At 41.8% G+C, this 16,401-nt stretch overlaps 1 protein-coding gene across 1 annotated transcript in view; it reads left to right on the top strand.

Annotated features, from left to right (window-relative positions):
- Positions 1-16,020, top strand: part of LOC133618049 (uncharacterized) — a 31,973-nt gene extending 15,953 nt beyond the window's left edge. The window contains exons 14-18 of the mRNA XM_061978515.1: positions 3,525-3,663; positions 3,746-3,852; positions 15,447-15,521; positions 15,599-15,796; positions 15,868-16,020. Coding sequence (XP_061834499.1) covers positions 3,525-3,663; positions 3,746-3,852; positions 15,447-15,521; positions 15,599-15,796; positions 15,868-16,020 — 672 coding nt within the window. The remainder of the gene's footprint in view (positions 1-3,524; positions 3,664-3,745; positions 3,853-15,446; positions 15,522-15,598; positions 15,797-15,867) is intronic.
- The last annotated feature ends 381 nt before the right edge of the window (positions 16,021-16,401 follow it).

Below are 16,401 nucleotides of genomic sequence, written 5' to 3'. Positions count from 1 at the left end.
ATGCAAGTTATAACACTTTTATTTGATTTATTATTGAACTTGATGCAAGTTATAACACTTTTTTTGATTTATTATTGAACGTGATGCAAGTTATAACACTTTTTTTGATTTATTATTGAACTTGATGCAAGTTATAACAGTTTTTTTTATTTATTATTGAACGTGATGCAAGTTATAACACTTTTTTTGATTTATTATTGAACTTGATGCAAGTTATAGCACTTTTGTTTTATTTATTTTTGAACTTGATGGAAGTTATTTTATTTATTATTGAACTTGATGCAAGTTATACCACAGCTGCACAGTTATTTTATTTATTATTGAACTTAATGTTATTTTATGTTATTGAGTTTGAATGTATACAACTTGATGTTCAATAAATTTGAAAATGTTAAAGCTTGGCATTAGCGCTCTGTTGGGGCGATGGGGGCAGGTGGGGCTTGAAAACTCCCCCTTGTCCAAAGTGGGGGATGACAAAAAAAGTTTGAGAACCACTGCCTTAGCGGGTTCCGACTTCCATGGCCACCGTCCTGTTGTCTATATCAACCAACACCTTTTCTGGGGTCTGATGAGCGTCGGCATTGGGCGCCTTAACTCGGCGTTCGGTTCATCCCGCAGCGCCAGTTCTGCTTGCCCCACCCCTTTCGTGAGCGCACTGCGCGCGGAGTGACCCCTGTTACGCGCCGGGGGTGCCGGGCAGGTAAGCTGCGCGGGCGGAGCGCGCGGAGTGACCCCTGTTACGAGCCCCCGGCCACGGGGGTGGCGGGCAGGTAAGCTGCTTACCTGCTGCGCGTGACGCCGGCCGCGGCGAAGGCGGACAAGGCGGGGTGTCGGCGCGGTGGTGACCCTGGACGTGCGTCGGGCCCTTCTCGCGGATCACCTCAGCTACGGCTCCCGGTGGGGCCCTCTCGGGGGAAGGGGCCTCGGTCCCGGACCCCGGCGAGGCGTCCCTTCTCAGCTCCGTAAAAGTGTCCATCTCTTTTTTTTCTTCTTCTGTTGTGGCATATGCTGCAGGTGCCTGCTCGTTTTTCGTCTGTGGGTAACAACATTTAACTATGTATATATATTTCCGAATTGGTTTAACTGCCACCCGCCTGAATCTATTTAAAATCTAATTTTTTTTTATTTCAACCGCCCACCCGACCCGCGGATAAAATCTAATTTTTTTTTATTTCAACCGCCCGAACCGCGGATAATCCGCGGACTCCGCGGTTGTGTCCGCAAACCGCGCATCTCTAGTGCCCTATGATCCGGTGCGCCTCTTGTACGAAAATAGATCTGAATAGACCCGCTCATAGGCAGTGCGCCTTTTAATCCGGTGCGCCCTTTGGTCCGAAAAATACGGTAATTGTCTATCTGGGTTCTAGATTTATCTGCCCAAACCAACAGGTGGCGACTTATCCCTAAGTAAATACCATACGACACCGTACCAACTTTATTCATGAAGCCCTTTAAAGACAAAGCTTTTATTGCTGTCAGTCACTCACACACATTAGTGACCAGGGTCTGAATGCAAGGGCTTACCTGAGGTGAAGCCATCAATTTTAGGGGCCTCATCTTCACGACCGAATGCAATGACTGCCTTTCATAGTTGTAAGTCACGGCGGTCTCGCACAGACGTGCATGCGCCCCTTTTTTTCTTCATTTAAAACATGACATGTAATGGTGGTTCTTTGGTCAAAATGTTGCATAGATTATGTTTTACAGACAAGCCACTTTCTGACCGTCTCTTCTTTTTGTGGGGCTGGTCTTATTTACGCACCTCCACTTCGACTGCGTCTTCTCCCCGTCTTTGTCGTAGTTTTTAGCACTTCTGTAGCGAGTCTACTGACAGATATAAGTTCAAACTAGGATTGTACGGTATACCGGTATAGTATAGTACCGCGATACTAATGAATCATATTTGGTACTATACCGCCTCTAAAAAGTACCAGTCCCCCACCCTCCCGACGAGCATGTTCGGCAGCGCACAATCACGGAGTCCTTACAGGCAGACATGGTGTGTAGACAGAAAAGGGAGAATGAACGCATTTTGGCTTAAAAACTAACGATAAAGGTGAAGCTATAACACTGAAACGCCCTCAAGAGGAGGTGCTTTAAGACATGGCTAGCTAGCTAGCAGCTAAAGTCCATCCGCAGTCTGCAAGTTGATTAATAATTCATTTTCCACCACTTGTCCTTAATAATTTTGACAAAATAATAGAATGGAAAATAACTCAATATGTTACTGAATATGTCATCAGCTAAGTTAGGAGCCTTTGTTTGCTTACTTACTAATAAAATAAAAGTTATCTTGTATATTCACTATTTTATTAACTATTTATATAACCTGCTCAGTGGCCTTGTGGTTAAAGCAGTGGTTCTTAACTTGTTGGATGTACCGAACCCCATTAGTTTCATATGCACATTCACCGAACCCTTCTTTAGTGAAAAATAAAATGTTGTTTATTTTCAAATACAAGACAAAGTTATATGTTTTTGGTAACACTTTAGTATGGGGAACATATTCTAAGTAACAAAGACTTAATTTAGAGTTATTTGGTTAGGGTTAGGGTTAGAGGGTTAGGGCCAGGGTTAGAGGGTTAGGGTTATAATAAGGCCATGCCAAATAAGGCATTAACAAGTACTTAATAATGATTAGTTAAGAGACAATATGTTACTAATTTGCATGTTAATAGGCAACTAATTAATGGTGAATATGTTCCCCATACTAAAGTGTAACCATGTTTTTTTACTGGTGCACAAAATGACCCGTGCATGAACATCACATTGTTCAAAGAACAAAACCAACACAGTGCATAAACTCACAACAAATTACACTCCTGCAAATCAGTGTGACTTCTGCTGTTGCCGTATCCGTAATACGCCGATAGGGAGAAGTTTTTATTTACACAATGAGTCGGTGTGTTTTGACCTCCGCCGAACCCCTGAGGCCGACTCACCGAACCCCTAGGGTTCGATCGAACCCAGGTTAAGAACCACTGGGTTAGAGTGTCCGCCCTGAGATCGATAGGTCGTGAGTTCAAACCCCGGTTGAGTCATACCAAAGAATGGGACCCATTGCCTCCCTGCTCACTCAGCATCAAGGGTTGGAATTGGGGATTAAATCACCAAAATGATTCCCGGGCGCGGCCACCGCTGCTGCTCACTGCTCCCCTCACCTCCCAGGGGAGGAACAAGGGGATGGGTCAAATACAGAGGACAAATTTAACCACACCTCGTGTGTGTGTGTGTGTGACAATCATTGGTACTTTAATTTTAACTTTTAACTTATTTAAGGACAAAATTGCAATAAAAAACATATTTTTAATATTCCGTAAGATTTTTTGTTAAGAAAAAGACAACAATGCCATTTTTTGTGGTCCCCTTTATTTAGAAAAGTATCGAAATACATTTTGGTACCGGTACCGGTACCAAAACACTGGTATCGGGACAACCCTACTACGCACACTTTTTAATGAGGCTTTGCTATGCCACTGCTGGTAGCATTTGACATTTATAAATAATATATTCTTCTATAGCAGCATCGTCCAGTGAAAACTGCACCTGGAGAATCTCTAGAAGATGAAGCTGATGAAGCTTTCAGTTGGCCTCAAGGAACCAAAGATGACCCTGGCACCACTTGCTATGAGCTAGGACTTATACACCCACATCTGAATGATGGTATGAGGCCCCAGTAAGGCTTTTAGCCATGTTGAATGGCTGCTCCTTGGTTCACTTATACCGTAGATGCATTTTATTTCAGGTTACTTCTACATGGACCCCAACCAAGGTTGTCCTTATGATGCTCTGAGAGTGTTTTGTAACTTCACAGCAGGAGGAAGCACCTGCATTGACCCAATGCAATCAGAGGTAAGGTTTAATTGACAACACTTTGAAATGGTATGGATGGGAATGGCAAAAACATCAATGCCATTATAAAAAGTTCTGAATACTGTATTTTCCGGACCATAGGGCACACCGAATTAAAAGGCGCACTGCCGATGAATGGTCTATTTTTTATCTTTTTTCATATATAAAGCGCATCGGATTATAGGGCGCATTAAAGGAGTCATATTTTTATTATTTTTTTCTAAATGGAAAACTCTTCCTTGTGGTGTGATGGTGGTTCTTTGTTGTACTAAAACATTTTGATAGATTTTTGAGCGCCGTGTGTAATGTTCTATATTTTCAATGGAACATATAACATGTTGGTGTTGTTTACTTGAGTCATATTGCCATCATAGTGCAGTCTACACGTATCTCTTATGTTTGACTGCCATCTACTGGTCACACTTGTCATTACACCATGAACCAAGTAAAATTGCTTCGAGGTCGGTAAGCAAAACCTGAATTATTCCGTACATTAGGTGCACTGTGGACTTTTGGGGTGGGGGGGGGGGGGGGGGTGTGGTCCTTTTTTACTTTAATCCGCAATGGCCGAACAAAAAACTTCTCCACATATGGGACACATAAGGGTATTTGGCTCATTAGCATGCTTGGAAGCGAGAAACACATATTTTAACAAGTTTCTGTCATCATTTTGGTTCAGTTATGCTCGCTTGTCTCTGTTATCCTCATTGGCCAGGGATGTTTTTCAACTATCCATCCATCCATTTTCTACCGCTTGTCCCGTTCTATCCCAGTGATAAAACATTTTAACAAAGTGTGTCTCATGTAGGGATGTCCCGATCCGGGTTTTTGCACTTCCGATCCGATACGGATGTTGTTTTTGCACTTCCGATCCGATACTGGCCTATCCGAGCATGTATTAAAGTTTAAAGTTATTTAGCCTACTTAGTTATCAGATTCATGTTGAAAAGGGTTTTAGTACTCTTGATAACAACTAGCCAGCTGAATTAGGTGAGTTTGAATAATACACAATGGTTGGTAACAAGAAACTGACCTGTTTATTCAAGGATAAACACAAAATAGACAAAATTATACATGACAAACAGAAATGGCATCATTGAACTAGGGCTGGGTGATATGGCCATTTTTTAATATCGCAATATTTTAAGGCCATATCGCGATACACAATATATATCTCGATATTTTGCCTTGGCCTTGAATGAACACTTGATGCATGTAATCACAGCAGTATGATGATTCTATGTGTCTACAATAAAACATTCTTCTTCATACTGCATTGATATATGCTACTTTTAAACTTTAATGCAGAGAAGGAAATCACAACTAAAAAAATCACTGTTTTTTTCATACGGTGTAGATCTGGAAATGTTTGCTTCGGCATTTTGATGGTGTAGGCGTGTGGCACCGAACGGAGATGTTGACATGCGAAGTAAGCACTCTTCATTCTCTAGCAGGGGACTTTTCAAATGATGCTACATATTAGCAGTAATGCTACTTTTTATAGCAACGCTTGTGCTCCACACTTGACAAATTACGGTTGTCTGTTCGACATATTCCCACTTGAAGCCAAACCACCGCCAGACGATGGACCCCCTGCTGTTTTTGGGGGGAATTAATTCTTCCTTCATTCGTATTACCACTCGCACGCCTGCGCTAGCATCACAGCTAACGTTAGCCATGCTGCTACCTCTCTGCTGGGAGAGGGCGTATACGTATGTGACGTATGACGTGACAGTATATATCACGATATAGTCATTTTCTATATCTCACAGAGACAGCTGACATTTTTACCGGTAACTTTTAATTCACATGGCCGTCTTAACGGTTAAGACACAGACCTGTGGATGTGTTGAAGGTGTGCTGGAAAATGCGGAACGGAAATTAGGGAGCAGCAGAAAAGTGGAATATATTATTTAAATCGGTGCGTTGGAAAACACGGAACGGAATCCATTGCTTGTCCACATTAGGGTCACAGGTAAGCTGGAGTCTTTTCCGTCTGACTTGGGCGAGAGGCATAGTACTCCCTGGACTGGCCACCAGGGTCTACAGTGCAAATATAGACAAACAACACTTCACACTATTGATGATTTAATTAACCAATTAACACATTTATTTTTGGAATGTCTAAGGAAGCCGTAACAAACCCATGAAGGAACATGCAAACTCTACACAGAGATATAACAAAACTTAAAAGGGAACTGCGCTTTTTGGGGAATTTTGCCTATCATTCACAATCATTATGAAAGACATGACGGATAGATTTTTTTTAATGCATTCTAAATATTTAAATACATTTACTGTATTTTTCGGACTATAAGTCGCAATTTTTTTCATAGTTTGGCCGGGGTTGCGACTTATACTCAGGAGCGACTTATGTGTGAAATTATTAACACATTACCGTAAAATATCAAATAATATTATTTAGCTCATTCACGTAAGAGACTAGACGTATAAGATTTAATCGGATTTAGCGATTAGGAGTGACAGATTGTTTGGTAAACATATAGCATGTTCTATATGTTATAGTTATTTGAATGACTCTTACCATAATATGTTACGTTAACATACCAGGCACGTTCTCAGTTGGTTATTAATGCGTCATATAACGTACACTTATTCAGCCTGTTGTTCACTATTCTTTATTGATTTTAAATTGCCTTTCAAATGTCTATTCTTTGTGTTGGGTTTTATCAAATCAATTTCCCCAAAAAAATGCGACTTAGTGCGACTTATATATATGTTTTTTCCCTTCTTTATTATGCATTTTTGGCCGGTGCGACTTATACTCCGGAGCGACTTATACCGTATTTTCCGCACTATAAGGCGCACCGGATTATTAGCCGCACCTTCTATGAATTACATATTTCATAATTTTGTCCACCAATAAGCCGCCCCGGACTAAAAGCCGCGCCTACGCTGCGCTAAAGTGAATGTCAAAAAAACGCTGCGCTAAAGTGAATGTCAAAAAAACAGTCAGATAGTTCAGTCAAACTTTAATAATATATTGAAAACCAGCGTTCTAACAACTCTGTCCCAAAATGTACGCAAATGTGCAATCACAAACATAGTAAAATTCAAAATGGTGTAGAGCAATAGTAACATAATGTTGCTCGAACGTTAATGTCACAACACACAAAATAAACATAGCGCTCACCTTCTGAAGTTATTCTTCATTCGTAAATCCTTCGAATTCTTCGTCTTCGGTGTCCGAATTGAAAAGTTGTGCAAGCGTGGGATCCAAAATGGCCGGTTCCGTCTCGTAGAAGTCATCGGGAGTCAGTGTCGCTGTTGTTCTGTGAATCCTGCCTTCCGGAAAGCTCGGACCACAGTTGTGACCGAAATATCTGCCCAAGCATTTACGATCCACTGGCAGATGTTGGCGTATGTCGTCCGAGGCTGTCTGCCCGTCTTAGTGAAGGTGTGTTCGCCTTCGGAGCTGTGTGAAAAAAGCCACCCGGCCTCTTCGCGTAAACTTCCCTTAACCACTCGCTCATCTTTTCTTCATCCATCCATCCCTTCGAGTTAGCTTTTATGATGACGCCGGCTGGAAAGGTCTCTTTTGGCAAGGTCTTCCTTTTGAATATCACCATGAGTGGAAGTTAGCATGGCAAGCTAGAACCACAGTGAAGGATGACTTCTCATTCCCTGTGGAGCGAATATTCACCGTACGTGCTCCCGTTCCACAGTGCGGTTCAGTTGCTGTGAAATACGGTAGTAATCCGTGTGCGGATGGAGAGATTGCGTCTTTTTATGACCCGGATCGTTTAGTAGGAGCCATTTTGTGGTCTTTACAGATGTAAACAGGAAATGAAACGTACGGTGATATCCGCGCGTTTTTTCTTCTTCTTCCGGGGGCGGGTGAAGCGCTTCCTGTTCTATGGGGGCGGGTGAAGCGCTTCCTGTTCTATGGGGGCGGGTGCTTTCCTTGGCGGTTGCTTGCGTAGAAGAAGAAGCGCTTCCTGTTCTACCGGGGAAAAAGATGGCGGCTGTTTACCGAAGTTGCGAGACCGAAACTTTATGAAAATGAATCGTAATAAAGCGCACCGGGTTATTAGGCGCACTGTCAGCTTTTGAGAAAAATTGTGGTTTTTAGGTGCGCCTTATAGTGCGGAAAATACGGTACTCCGAAAAATACGGTAATCAGAAGTCCGCTTACAAAGGAGTCTAGAGGAGCCGTTCAATAGAGCCCCTAAGAAAACATTGAAACACCTTCAATAGGGTATTCTATACATGATGTAAGTACATATGTAATGTAGTAATGGGCACATTCATAATAACATTTAATATTAACATATTTTAATCATTTTGATCATTTTAAGCATACACGGCAGAATAATTTCAAAAACGCATCACATTGCTTTTTTTTCTTTATCACTGATTACTCACTGCAGACTTTATGAGAGCCGACAAACATGATAAAACATCACCTACCCGTGCAACGTCTGCTGTCATTAGGATGCCAACTGCTCGGATGTTCATAAATTCCCATTTAGTTTCAGGTCCAAAACGGCTGTAAAACTGTCCCAACTTGTCTGATTATATTCTCAGCCGTCTACCTTTCAAGTGAGAGGCATGATTTACGATCTCCAATAAACTTAGACGAAACAAGGAAGCAGCAGACCACTCGATGATGGAAACACAAGCTTGTGATCACGGCGCCGCTATAAATAGTTTGTCTATGTTATCTCTTATAATACCAATATCAGTAATACTTGGTTAATATTCAAGTCCATCCATCCCATCCATCTTCTTCCGCTTATCCGAGGTCGGGTCGCGGCCTAAGTGGGGAAGCCCAGACTTCCCTCTCCCCAGCCACTTCGTCCAGCTCTTCCGGGGGATCCCGAGGCGTTCCCAGGCCAGCCGGGAGACATAGTCTTCCCAACGTGTCCTGGGTCTTCCCCGTGGCCTCCTACCGGACGTGCCCTAAACACCTCCCTTGGGAGGCGTTCGGGTGGCATCCTGACCAGATGCCCGAACCACCTCATCTGGCTCCTCTCGATGTGGAGGAGCAGCGGCTTTACTTTGAGCTCCTCCCGGATGGCAGAGCTTCTCACCCTATCTCTAAGGAAGAGCCCCGCCACCCGGCGGAGGAAACTCATTTCGGCCGCTTGTACCCGTGATCCTGTCCTTTCGGTCATAACCCAAAGCTCATGACCATAGGTGAGGATGGGAACGTAGATCGACCGGTAAATTGAGAGCTTTGTCTTCCGGCTCAGCTCCTTCTTCACCACAACGGATCGATACAGCGTCCGCATTACTGAAGACGCCGCACCGATTCGCCTGTCGATCTCACGATCCACTCTTCCCTCACTCGTGAACAAGACTCCGAGGTACCTGAACTCCTCCACTTGGGGCAGGGTCTCCTCCCCAACCCGGAGATGGCACTCCACCCTTTTCCGGGCGAGAACCATGGACTCAGACTTGGAGGTGCTGATTCTCATCCCAGTCGCTTCACACTCAGCTGCGAACCGATCCAGTGAGAGCTGAAGATCTTGGCCAGATGAAGCCATCAGCACCACATCATCTGCAAAAAGCAGAGACCTAATCCTGCAGCCACCAAACCGGATCCCCTCAACGCCTTGACTGCGCCTAGAAATTCTGTTCATAAAAGTTATGAACAGAATCGGTGACAAAGGGCAGCCTTGGCGGAGTCCAACCCTCACTGGAAACGTGTCCGACTTACTGCCGGCAATGCGGACCAAGCTCTGACACTGATCATACAGGGAGCGGACCGCCACAATCAGACAGTCCGATACCCCATACTCTCTGAGCACTCCCCATAATATTAATATTCAAGTCACAAAATGTAAATTGAGTAGTGTTGACGCTTTTTGAATAGTTATTTATCGGATTTTATGGGCGGAAGAATGGAGCTCCCCTTGGCATTTTATTTACGTTTATTTAATATTTTAAAATAATTTTTAAAAAAAAGTGTCCGTCATGTCTTTCATAATGATTGTGAACGAGCAATCGTGGGCTATGGATTGACTGGATAAAAGTCATATTCAGTGATGAATCAAGGTGATGATGCTAGAATTTTTGTTTGGGGCTGTTCCAATGAGATTTATGAAGACGACTGCCTGAAGAAAACATGCTTATTTCCACAGTCGTTGACGATATTGTGATGTATGTCAGGTAATGGCGCTAGGAAGATGGCTGTCAATACATCTTCAATAAATGCACAAGTTTTCTTATTCCATCAATCCAAAGGATTATTTTTGCATCATGACATATTTTTTCAAGATGATAATGCAACTTGCCATTGAGCAAAAACTATAAAAACTTTATTTGATGTAACATACAGTACATAAGGTCAATGTCATGGCCTGCAAATAGCCTGGATCTTAATCCAATAAAAAATCTGTGGTGGAAAAATTGAAGAAAAGACTCCACCCTGCAAGCTGTTTCTTAAAACCCGAAAGTTGCCATTAAAAATTACTATGTTAAGTTCTGGTACCATTAAACTAATAAATATCAAAAGGAGAAAAATAACCTAAATAGAGAGGTCTGGCTGGAGGCGAGGTGAAATAGCACCAATGCAGGGGATAGGCCGCAGTGAAGAGAGGTCAGTACGGGAGCCAGTGAAGCTGATGTAAAAGCAGCTACAGGAAGATCCTGTCATCTGCGAGTTGCTTGAAGGGGGCGGGACAAAAAACTGGTATCTCCCGGCTGCAAGTCCTCAGCCTGAAGGGGAACTGCTTATTTTTCTATTGTTCAAAATGTATTATGAGAGACATGACGATGGATGTTATTTTTTTTATGCATTCTAAAGATTAAATAAATACGATCAAAAGTCTGCCTACAATGGAGCCAATGGGAGCTGCTCAATTCTGCCTATAAAGCCCTTAAAAAACATCCAATATACATTATGTAAGTATATATGAAATGTAGTAACGAGCACATTTATAATGATATTTAATCATTCTGTATTTTGGTAATTTTAAGCATACGCGGCGCGTTAAATTAAAAAGGGCATTACACTGTTTGCTTTTTTGTTTCTTCATCACTGGTTGTGACTCACTGCAGACTTTATGAGAGCCAACCAACATAATAAAACATCACTTACTGTAAAGGTTCGCTGTCATTAGAATGCCGACTGCTGGGATGTTCATATATTCTCATTTCGATAAAGAATGTCTCAAAATCCTCGCGAAGAAACGAGGTCGGGGACCAGGGGGAACAAGCATCTTTTTTTGTCGTTCTCACCAGGTCCGGGTCCTATATGGCTTTCAAAGTGTACCAACTTGTCTGATTACATCCTCAGCCATCTACTTTCCAGGTGAGAGCCATTATTTTACAATAAACTTCCAAACAGCAGGGAAGCGAGGAATCAGTAGATCACTCGATGATGTAAACATAGGGACACACGGTAGTGATCACGTCGCCACTATAAATAGTTTGTCTGCGTTAGCGCTTATAACAGCAATATTACTAAAACTTGGTTAACATTCAAGATGCAAAATGTAAATGGAGTATTTGGCGCTTTTTGAAATGTTATTTATTGGATTTTATAGGCGAAATAGAGGACCTCCCATTGGCTCCGCTGTAAGCAGACTTTTATTTACGTTTTAATATTTAGAATGCATTAAAAAAAAATCCATCCGTCGTCATTGTCATGATTGTGAACAATAGGCAAATTTACAAAAAAAGTGCATTTTCCCTTTAAGAGGCTGGTGAGGCAATCAGCCTCAGGTGCATAATGAAGCCACTCCTCCAACCGGCCTGAGAGCGTCTAGGGCGGGGATCAGCATCCCGCGGCTCTAGAGCTCTAGTAGCTCCCTTGACCTCTTTCAGAGATGTGTGAATATTGAAAAAGATGGGGGGAAAAAAGTAAATTTTTTGTTTTAATATATTTTCTGTAGGAGAACAAACATGACACAAACCTTCCTAATTGTTATAAATCCCACTGTTTATGTTATACGTGCTTCAGTGATGAGAGTATTTGGCAATCACCGTTTTGTCCTTTTAATTTCAGCGATCCTTGAACTCACCGTAGTTTGTTTACATGTACAACTTTCTCTGGTGCTGCCACAGAAAGACGTGTTTTATGCCACTCCTTTGTCTCATTTTGTCCACCAAACGTTTATGCTGTGCATGAATGCACGAAGGTGAGCTTTGTTGATTTTATTGATTTGCTGGAGTGCTTATCAGGCATATCCATTACGCATTGTTTGTAGTTATATTCGAGCTCATTTAATTTCCTTTACTTATGTCCTCTGTCTATTTAATTTGTCTTATTATCTGTATGTAATATTGGCTGCATTTCAGATAGTTGTTTGTGTGCCGTTATAGACCACAGCAAACATTACCCAGCTTGCAAAGATTGTAATAAATCTACAAACCCTGTTTCCATATGAGTTGGGAAATTGTGTTAGATGTAAATATAAACGGAATAGATGATTTGCAAATCATCTTCAACCCATATTCAGTTGAATATGCTACAAAGACAACATATTTGATGTTCAAACTGATAAACTTTTTTTTTTTTGCAAATAATCATTAACTTTAGAATTTGATGCCAGCAACACGTGACAAAGAAGATGGGAAAGGTGGCAATAAATACTGAAAAAGTTGAGGAATGCTCATCAAACACTTATTTGGAACATCCGACAGGTGAATAGGCAAATTGAGAACAGGTGGGTACCATGATTGGGTATAAAAACAGCTTCCCAAAAAATGCTCAGTCTTTCACAAGAAAGGATGGGGCGAGGTACACCCCTTTGTCCACAACTGCGTGAGCAATTAGTCAAACAGTTTAAGAACAACGTTTCTTAAACTGCAATTTCAAGAAATTTAGGGATTTCAACATCTACGGTCCATAATATCATCAAAAGGTTCAGAGAATCTGGAGAAATCACTCCACGTAAGCGGCATGGCCGGAAACCAACATTGAATGACCGTGACCTTCGATCCCTCAGACGGCACTGTATCAAAAACCGACATCAATCTCTAAAGGATGTCACCACATGGGCTCAGGAACACTTCAGAAAACCACTGTCACTAAATACAGTTTGTCGCTACATCTGTAAGTTAAAGCTCTACTATGCAAAGCGAAAGCCATTTATCAACAACATCCAGAAACGCCGCCGGCTTCTCTGGGCCCGAAATCATCTAAGATGGACTCATGCAAAGTGGAAAAGTGTTCTGTGGTCTGACGAGTCCACTTTTCAAATTGTTTTGGAAATATTCGACATCGTGTCATCCGGACCAAAGGGGAAGCGAACCATCCAGACTGTTATAGACGCAAAGTTCCAAAGCCAGCATCTGTGATGGTATGGGGGTGCATTAGTGCCCGAGGCATGAGTAACTTACACATCTGTGAAGGCGCCATTAATGCTGAAAGGTACATACAGGTTTTGGAACAACATATGCTGCCATCTAAGCGCCGTCTTTTTCATGGACGCCCCTGCTTATTTCAGCAAGACAATGCCAAGCCACATTCAGCACGTGTTACAACAGCGTGGCTTCGTGAAAAAAAGAGTGCGGGTACTTTCCTGGTCCGCCTGCAGTCCAGACCTGTCTCCCATCGAAAATGTGTGTCGCATTATGAAGCGTAAAATACGACAGCGGAGACCCCGGACTGTTGAACGACTGACGCTCTACATAAAGCAACAATGGGAAAGAATTCCACTTTCAAAGCTTCAACAATTAGTTTCCTCAGTTCCCAATCGTTTATTGAGTGTTGTTAAAAGAAAAGGTGATGTAACACAGTGGTGAACATGCCCTTTCCCAACTACTTTGGCACGTGTTGCAGCCATGAAATTCTAAGTTAATTATTATTTGCAAAAAAAAAATAAAGTTTATGAGTTTGAACATCAAATATCTTGTCTCTGTAGTGCATTCAATTGAATATGGGTTGAAAAGGATTTGCAAATCATTGTATTCCGTTTATATTTACATCTAACACAATTTCCCAACTCATATGGAAACGGGGTTTGTACTAAAAGAAGACAGTCTGCCTTTAACTTGGACACACACATCTATACCTTTGGCCATTCAAAGCCAGTAATTTCCAGGAGTGATCTCACCCTCTGAGAAGCCTTCGTTTTACTAATGTTTTCCAATGTTGTAAAAAAAGTGAAGAATACATTTTACATTTCAACATTTTGGTAGACGAAGATTTGCGTCATAGTCATTTTGATAGTAGACTATGTAGCTAATATAGACACTTACATCATGTGTTGCCTTCATTATAACACTTATATAAGGCTTTTACATTTTTGTGGCTCCAGACAGATTATTTTTTTGTATTTTTGGTCCAATATGGCTCTGTCAACATTGTGGTTTGCCGACCTCTGGTCTAGGGAGAGAAAGGAGAAGACAGAAGCACCCAGGCAGTGTGGCAAAACACAACATGTACCAGACTATAGTTTTGTGTTATGTCTGTTTTTCTACAAAATCAAACAACTGATTGAACATCCTCCTAGATTGGTGATTCCATACTTTTCAGGGGTTGTAGGTGTGAATAGTTGTTTGTCTGTGCCCTGCAAGTGGCTAGCAACCAGTGAGCGGTGTACCCCACCGCTCACCCAAGGTCTGTTGAACCGATAGAGGCCAAGCAATTTAGAAAATTAATGCAAATATCTTTAAAACAGTGTTGGTTTTTGTATTGTATCGTAATGTCTTTTTGGTGCTTGATGTGTCAAGCACCGTTACCTGTCTGCCTAACGGCAGACAGGTAACGGTGGTTGAGCTCTGAGTACATGAAAGTGGGGCGCCGCCATGTAGCATAATGGCCAAGAGTAGAGATGTCCGATAATGGCTTTTTTGCCGATATCGATATTCCGATATTGTCCAACTCTTAATTACCAATTCCGATATCAACAGATACCGATATATACAGTCGTGAAATTAACACATTATTATGCCTAATTTTGTTGTGATGCCCCGCTGGATGCATTAAACAATGTAACAAGGTTTTCCAAAAAAAATGCAACTCAAGTTATGGACAAAAAATGCCAACATGGCACTGCCATATTTATTATTGAAGTCACAAAGTGCATTATTTTTTTTAACATGCCTCAAAACAGCAGCTTGGTATCAGAAAGCATGAGGAGGTTGAGGTGGGGGTGGGGCTTGAGGTAGGGGGTAGCGGGGGGTGTATATTGTAGCGTCCCGGAAGAGTTAGTGCTGCAAGGGGTTCTGGGTATTTGTTCTGTTGTGTTCGGTTGTGTTAAGGTGCGGATGTTCTCCCGAAATGTATTTGTCATTCTTGTTTGGTGTGGGTTCACGGTGTGGCGCATATTTGTAACAGTGTTAAAGTTTTTTATACAACCGCCCTCAGTGTGACCTGTATGTCTGTTGATAAGTATGCCTTGCATTCACTTGTGTGTGTGAAAAAACGTAGATATCATGTGATTGGGCCGGCACGCAAAGGCAGTGCCTTTAAGGTTTATTGGCGCTCTGTACTTCTCCCTACGTCCGTGTACCACTCTGTACAGCGGCGTTTTAAAAAGTCATACATTTTACTTTATGCATCCGATACCGATAATTTCCGATATTACATTTTAAAGCATTTATCGGCCGATATCGGCAGTCCGATATTATCGGACATCTCTAGCCAAGAGTACTAAAACATTTGTCCTGCTGTGTAGATAACATGGAGGTGGTACCCAGGAAGGTACAAATCATCAGTTCAATGGTTCAGTCATGAACATGGCAGTGACAAGGTAAGACTAACCTGGATTGATTTCGCAACATAAGCGGTTCTCCTCGAGTTAATATGAACGTCTCTACTGCTCCATAGTTTAGGTACCCTGGTGCGGATGTTGTCCAGCTGAGGTTTCTACGTTTACACAGCCACACATCTTTTCAGCGTATAATCCTCAGTTATACAGCAAACAGGACTGCGATGGAAGGCACCAGCAACCTTATCCACTTTCTGGGAGATTCTCGCAAAGAGATAGATTCACGCCATACCAGAATATCCACAATAGAACATAAGGTAGTGATTATAGCATTACAGCAGACTTATTGTATTGGTGTCATTGAGCTCTTCCTTTTCTATGTTTCCAGGTGGAGGTAGTAGTGAGGGTTCAGGGCAGTACGGAGCTACATCGAGGTGATATGCAGGTTCTTCCTATAAGAGATCTGGGTATAAACATGTCAGCACTATGGATGCAGGTGCATGAGGTCCAGGCAGTCGTGGGGCCACTCTGCTTCTTGTGACTAATACGTGTAAATGAGCGTGTGCTGTTTGCATGTCTGTGTCTTGTAAATGATTAAATATAGCGGGGATTTACGGTGTCTAGACAATGTATATTAGTGCTGCACTTCATTTTGTTTATACAGTATTTATTGATTTAAAATTGTTATCGGTGGATACAGATTAGTGAGCCTATATTGTATGAAAAGTTTGTTGCATTCAGTTGTGTGTATGTCATTGTTTATATAAATAAAAATGATCGCTTGAAACACCAGAAGTAAATCAACCCTATATTTTTATTATTTTAACTGAAAATTACATTTTGCACACTTATTACATCATGAAAAATGCTTACTTCTTGGAAAACAAATACCTATTGTTTATAAAGGACACAATTAAAATGA

This window comes from Nerophis lumbriciformis, linkage group LG18, assembly GCF_033978685.3.
Source record: "Nerophis lumbriciformis linkage group LG18, RoL_Nlum_v2.1, whole genome shotgun sequence".
Taxonomy (NCBI): Eukaryota; Metazoa; Chordata; class Actinopteri; order Syngnathiformes; family Syngnathidae; genus Nerophis; species Nerophis lumbriciformis.
This window is presented reverse-complemented; position numbering and strand designations above follow the sequence as displayed.